The sequence below is a fragment of the Solanum stenotomum genome, chromosome 5 (assembly GCF_019186545.1).
Source record: "Solanum stenotomum isolate F172 chromosome 5, ASM1918654v1, whole genome shotgun sequence".
Taxonomy (NCBI): domain Eukaryota; kingdom Viridiplantae; phylum Streptophyta; class Magnoliopsida; order Solanales; family Solanaceae; genus Solanum; species Solanum stenotomum.
This window is the reverse complement of record NC_064286.1, coordinates 25,807,497-25,814,125: the sequence shown is the minus strand read 5'-3', so window position 1 is coordinate 25,814,125 and position 6,629 is coordinate 25,807,497. Positions and strand designations below refer to the sequence as shown.

Here is a 6,629-nt window from a genome sequence, read left to right as displayed (position 1 = left end):
AGAAACATTTATAGGAGTATTTGAAATTGAGACATAATCATTGCTATTAATATTATAAGAAAGGGTATAACTTACTTTTTCATCGTAAAGTCAAGTAGTATTGATTCTCTATGACTCTGTAACAATTGTTTATTGTTTTTCTACAAAATTCAATTCAATAAACATAATTAAGATTCATATTTGATTAGAGGAGAGCGGAAAAGATTAAAATGAATAAAGTCAAATTTAACAACAAAAATGGATAAATAGCCTAAATATATCGTCATCGAGTTAAATAGCTTAAATATTGAATGAATATGAGAAGAGGACATTTTGGGTCTTCATTGTTTGAGTTCATTTTGGCTCACCTGACCATAATGATTTGAAATTATAATAACAACTAGTTGACTGATTTTCTAAGAACAAGAACGTTACTTATATTTTTTCACGTTAGAAAAATCCTTATTCTAGGTTAAAGTTAATTGGTATGTAGAAGTTTACACAACTAAGACATTACTCAATATTTAATTATAAACATTACTCAATATTTAATTATAAGCATTACTTATTTACATTAAACATATATTAATTATAATTAACAAACCCAATATATCACCTCTATTTTTTAAAAGTATATTTATTTATTTATTTAGTTATTTCTTCTTCTTCTTCTTCTTTTGTTCCGTTGCTTTTTATTTACTTTGAAAAATAATGTATTTATGTTATTTATTTTAAATTCGTTATAAATTACAAGATTGTTCTTTCATTCTAAAGTAGATGATTACATGTAAAAAAAAAAATTAATGCTTTTTCCCTATAAAACCAAATTATACGTCTACACATTTATAAAAAGGTATAATTATATTATTTTATATTCTTTTTATAGAAGAAACTCCCAAAAGAATATTTAAGATTTTTTAATTTAGATTCACGCTTATTAAATATAATAAATATATAGTAGACAAATACATTATTATTATTATTATTATTATTATTATTATTACTATTATATAAAATACCTTTTTCATTTAAATAGTATTTGTGCAAAGTAGAAATGGATTTAGTGGTTAAAAAAACAAAACATAAAATAGGCAAAAGTGGAAAGGACTACGGGCCCGTTTGGCCATAGATTTCCCAAGTAAAACTTGGGAAAAAATTTGGCAAATATTGTTTGTCCATACACTTTCTCATTATTTGGCAAATTTTTTTGGCAAATAACCCAAATTCCCAAATACTAGTTTTTTCTAGTATTTGGGCCAAATCTCATTATTTGGAAAGTTTTAAAAATTCAAATTTAACACCAAACTTTGATCTTTTACAAAAACACTTTATTTATTATCACCAACCAACTCAATCAAATCTCCATTTGCTAACTAACTCAATTAATAAATTTTTCTATTATAAAGAGCATACATTTTCAAATTCATATTAGTTGTATTTTCATTATCATGATTTGTACTAGTCTTTTTTAACGATGCGACTATTTACTGTAATGATGCTTTTTGATTTGTTGCGGAAGTCATGAATCTTGTTACGCGACATTTCTATTTTGCTATGTAATACAAATTTATGGTTAGTTTTGATAGTTTTTAAAACTTATGAGCATAAGTCAAATTTCTTAAAAAATTGAAATATATTTCCCAAATACTATGGCCAAACACATGGTGAAATTTCACCCAAATCTTCACCCAAATAATATTTGCCAAATATATTTGGAAATCTATGGCCAAACGCTAGCGTAATGTAGGTGTTGAGAGTGGAGTATGGGCAATATGGTCAAATGAAGGAGAAGCCCAATTTGTAAAGCAATACGTTAAAATTGAATTGAATAGAATAGACTAATATATGTTGGCAGGTCTTAAATGGGAAAAGCAAACAAGGACTACACGCATACCTTGTCTGACTTCCAAAATACCAAACGCGCATTGTTTCTTTGTTTATCGCCGCCCAGCTGCCCATTTTTCTTTCTCTTACAAACTTTCCAAGAAACCTCTCAGATAATAAATGTTAGTGTAGGATTAGGAGGATGGGTTTATCAAAGAAACATCAATGTTACATTGCAGTGCCATCTCACATAATCAATTCACTTTCTTCATCACATCTTCAAAATATGCTCTTATCTGAAAAGAAAATTAGTCCTTCTTTATCTCTAAAGCTTAAGCTTTTGCTAACTAATCCAAGATTCTGGATTTTCTTAGTTTTTCTATTTGGTTTTGTTGGGATGTGGTTGGACTTTGTTCCTTTCTCACAAAACCCATGTTCCGTTTCCCATGAATTGTTTAGTGTGAATGAAAAAAGTATTGTGAATGAAAAGAGTGAGTTCTGGAAGCAACCTGATGGATTGGGTTACAGGCCTTGTTTGGATTTCAGTAAGGCAAGTAGAGAGATTCTCAATGACAAGACTAGGTATCTGATGGTTGTGGTTTCTGGGGGAATGAATCAGCAGAGAAATCAAATTGTTGATGCTGTAGTGATTGCAAGAATTCTTGAGGCTGCTTTGGTTGTTCCCATTTTTCAAGTCAATCCTATTTGGGCTGATGAAAGGTTTGCTCTTTATTCCTTCCATTTTTAGTCTCATTTGCAATAATCTGTTCATCAATGAAACAATACCAAGTTAGGTTTAATTACTGTGTACAGAAAATTTCAGATGGATTTTGTTTTTTATTTCAGCTTTTGTGATATTCTGTAAACTTCTAATGTATGGTCTGTGTGTTTGCAGTGAGTTTTCTGATATTTTCGACTTGGATCGTTTCAAAAATGTTTTGGGAAATGACGTTCGAATAGTTTCATCGCTTCCATCTACACACGTAATGACAAGGCCAGTAGAGGAGAAACGGACTCCTCTTCATGCTTCCCCTGAATGGATACGGTCACATTACACGAGAAAGGTGAGAAAAAGTTCAAGTCTAGAAAGGTTTTAGAGCTCCTTCCCCTTGAAAAGTTCAAGTCCAACCTAAAAAATGGAATGCAAGAAAAAGATGGTGATCATAACATTTTCTTAGTAAGACCATAGCTTCAGTATATGATCAGTGGTATTTAGCAGGTCCATGTTTCTATTTGTAGCAATAGATGATGAACGTTGATATTAGCTATTGGGACATTACTTTGTTCTTCATTGTATTCCAAATTTTGTTCTCTTAAAGTCATTAAACTTGTGGTGTTTTAGTTGGCAGGCAAAGTCTTAGAATTGACTTATGACAGCTTGAGAGAATTTTTTATACTCTTTGATAAATCACAGTTACCTGAAATTAATATAGTAATACTACTTCGGATTTTACACAAGTATATTTCATTGGCATAAGCTTGCTTGATTTAGTATTTTGGTTTGTCTAACACAGTCTCTAGTGAAAAAATAATTGAAAACAGGTTCTCTGTTTTTTCAAGATGATGCTGAAAGTTCTTGTACTTAAATAGTTCTGGTTGATCTTGCTGCAGCTTAGAAGGGATGGAGTTCTTCTTTTACGAGGTCTTGACTCAAGGGTATCTAAGGATCTACCATCCAATCTTCAGAAACTTCGTTGCAAGGTAGGTGGCTTTTAATCTGGATGCTCCACCTCACTCCAGTGGAAACAAGAATTAAAATATGGCATCTTCTAATTTATTTTTCTGTTAACTTTTAGGTGGCTTTTCATGCTTTGAGGTTTAACCCATCAATCTTAGAGCTCGGTAACAAACTTACAGAGAGGATGAGGAGCAAGGGACCATTTCTTGCTCTGCATTTGCGAATGGAGAAGGATGTGTGGGTGAGGACCGGATGTCTTCCTGGTTTAAGTCATGAGTATGATGAAATGATAAACAATGAGCGGAAACGTAGACCTGACCTATTAACTTCAAGGTCAAATATGACCTACCATGAAAGAAAGCTTTCTGGTCTCTGCCCCTTGAATGCGTTGGAAGTTACAAGGCAAGTGTTATACTTCCTGAGGAAGTGTTCCGTTTCTTCCCTTATCTTTTGATGCACTTAAAAAATGTTTCTGTAATTGACAAATCTGCAATCTCTGTTTAGGCTGATCAAGGCTCTGGGAGCTCCAAAGGGCGCAAGGATCTATTGGGCTGGTGGCATTCCGTTCGGTGGGAAAGAAGCTTTGCGGCCGTTGACCAAGGAATTTCCCCATTTCTATAACAAAGAGGATCTTGCTTTGCCTGGGGAGCTTGAACCATTTTCAAAGAAAGCATCACTTATGGCTGCTATTGACTACATAGTGTGTGAGAACAGTGACGTGTTTATGCCATCTCATGGAGGAAACATGGGTCATGCTATCCAGGTACTGCCTCCAGTGTATAAGGTTCTTGGTAATAGTTCAAGAACATTGGTCCAGAAACCTACAGACTGAACTAACATGAACCTAGAAAACATTTATGACCTAGAGTTTAGCGAGTGAGTTTGCAGAAACTTGAATTATGAGTAGGACAATACAAGTCACTGAAGATAGTTTGCATTACAACCCACTCCTGACCCCTCTATAGTTTGCATTACATTTCACTCCTGACCACTCTATAACCTTACCATAGAAAAAAAATTAACAAGAATTTTTTAAAAATTCAAATGTAAAATTTTAATGTTGTCGTTTGGAGCTCAAACACATGCCATATACTCTCAACCTGTTCTACTTATCTACCGTATTATTTTTTGGGAAACTATTTATCTGGTCTGGTTCTTTTTGTTTTCTTCCTTAATATTGCCCATGATCTTATTACCTATCAAAAAAAAAAACTCCATAATCATCTTGGCCTTGAGATAAACATGCAACTGAAAACTGTGTATGATATATGTTTGGTTCATTCTGTTGTAAGCCCTTCTTATAACCTAACAATCCCTACCAAAATGCCGGGGTTGGATTATTTAAGTTTCCTTTATTATTGTTGATTGTGGTCGTTTTTGTAACAGGGACACAGGGCCTATGCAGGGCACAAAAAGACTATCACTCCTAATAAGAGACAGATGCTCCCGCATTTTCTTAACTCATATCTCTCTGAGTCAGAGTTCAACAAAATTATACTGGACTTGCACAAAGATTCGTTAGGTCAGCCAGAACTCAGGAAGACAGGAAGGGATGTTACGAAGTACCCTGTCCCAGAGTGCATGTGCAGCAGTACTACTATCCATTCCTCCATGTAACTCCTTTCAGACCACAAGCAGCTAATCAGACATTCTTACAATGATTTACGAATAGTGGACAATGTGAATTAGGAACTACCTGCTAGCTGCATTTGATGGATTAGTCTCCCTTGAGATCGTCTTGTTAATTCCAAAACAGGCTTTCCTGAGGTGTTATCGTTTTCGGAGGGATGAAGAGGTAGACACACTTAGACGCTGATGCCGAGGTTACTATGATTCAACAGCAACATCACCATACAGGCTACAGCTTCATACTCTTTCGTGCTTTGTTTGTTTATCTCTTCAAAGTTAGGGATCTAAGCAAAGATTAGAGGCAGATCCAGAATTCGAAGTTTATGATTCCTACTACGACCTCAAGTCTTAAGCTACTGGTTACCGTGAAACCATAGCGAACACATTGGATCCACTACTGGAAAAAGATGAATTATTAATTAGTTTAGGGAAAGAACATGTTATTTAATTCAATTCATTCTTTACACATCTATGTTTAGGGAACATGTTATTTAATTCAATTCATTCTTTACACATCTATGTAATCCACCATAAACGATGTACATTCTATATTCTATATATTATTATATTATATATTATATTTATTATAATAAGCCAACAAGTAAAAGGACTAATACTGCAGTGCTTAAATGTACAACATGTTGTGTTAGTGTGACACCCAATCATTCGAGAATCGATCCAGGTGTCTCAATCTTATAGCTCGCTCATCCTTGCTAGTAATCAAGCGCCCTCATCATTTTTCCGTTGTACCAAATTGAGCTGGCTAACCTTATCCTCAAGGAAGGAATCGAATTTTGAATTCACCCAATTCCACCGGTTTCCCCCCCTTAATTCAGCTCCAATTTCTTCTATATAAATCCTCCTCTACTCTCTGTTTCAGGGAGATTTTTTTGGACACTGATTTATCACTCAAAACCTAGAGGATCTTCATCAAAGAAATAGATTGGAGAAACATAAAATTCCCAGAAATAGCTATATAATACATACATTAAGAGCTTAAAAAGAGCTTTGTGACTTTCCGTTCGAACTCGTTGGGTCTTGTCGGAACCCGGTGAAGCACGGCTGGCAGTGGAGTCGTGTTCATAAACTCGTAATCTCGGTTCGCTGCCCAGAAAAAGGTAAAAGTCCTTTCTTAGCTTCTTTTTCTTTTTTTTGGATTCGTAGTTGTTCTACATTTTCCGTTTAGGTGTTCTTAGTCATATTTTAGTTATTGTGTGTTGGGACTGATTAAGAATCCACTGTGTCTTACCTAAGATTTTTAGTTACTGTTCCATTTAAAAATATAGAAAAGTTGTTTTAGTTTGGATGCTAGCTGTGATTAGTTTAAGCTATGTTGATTACACTCTAGAGCATATTTCTTGACTTGGACTATATGGTTTTGATTTGCCATAAGCTTTGATTGAATGTGTATTGTTACTTCGTATAAGCTACCTCATGCAGCGAGTCTCCTTTTATCCATTAATCCTTTTTCTGTTGTCTCCATGATCTCAGCATATTGCTCCCTTATTTGTTAAACAGT

General features: G+C 34.0%; 1 protein-coding gene across 1 annotated transcript; it reads left to right on the top strand.

The window, feature by feature from the left end:
• Positions 1-1,887: 1,887 nt before the first annotated feature.
• Positions 1,888-5,685, top strand: LOC125865915 (O-fucosyltransferase 20-like). Its single transcript, XM_049546175.1, has 6 exons — positions 1,888-2,523; positions 2,699-2,867; positions 3,415-3,504; positions 3,600-3,883; positions 3,986-4,244; positions 4,868-5,685. The coding sequence occupies exons 1-6, from the start codon at positions 2,006-2,008 to the stop codon at positions 5,096-5,098; spliced, it is 1,551 nt and encodes a 516-aa protein (XP_049402132.1). The 5' UTR covers positions 1,888-2,005; the 3' UTR covers positions 5,099-5,685.
• Positions 5,686-6,629: the final 944 nt, after the last annotated feature.

Excerpts from the sequence above, each read along its gene's own strand:
- LOC125865915 (XM_049546175.1), top strand. The coding sequence starts at position 2,006 with ATGGGTTTATCAAAGAAACATCAATGTTACATTGCAGTGCCATCTCAC. Across the intron at positions 2,524-2,698 it reads CCTATTTGGGCTGATGAAAG|TGAGTTTTCTGATATTTTCG; the intron begins GTTTGCTCTTTA and ends GTGTGTTTGCAG. Across the intron at positions 2,868-3,414 it reads GGTCACATTACACGAGAAAG|CTTAGAAGGGATGGAGTTCT; the intron begins GTGAGAAAAAGT and ends ATCTTGCTGCAG.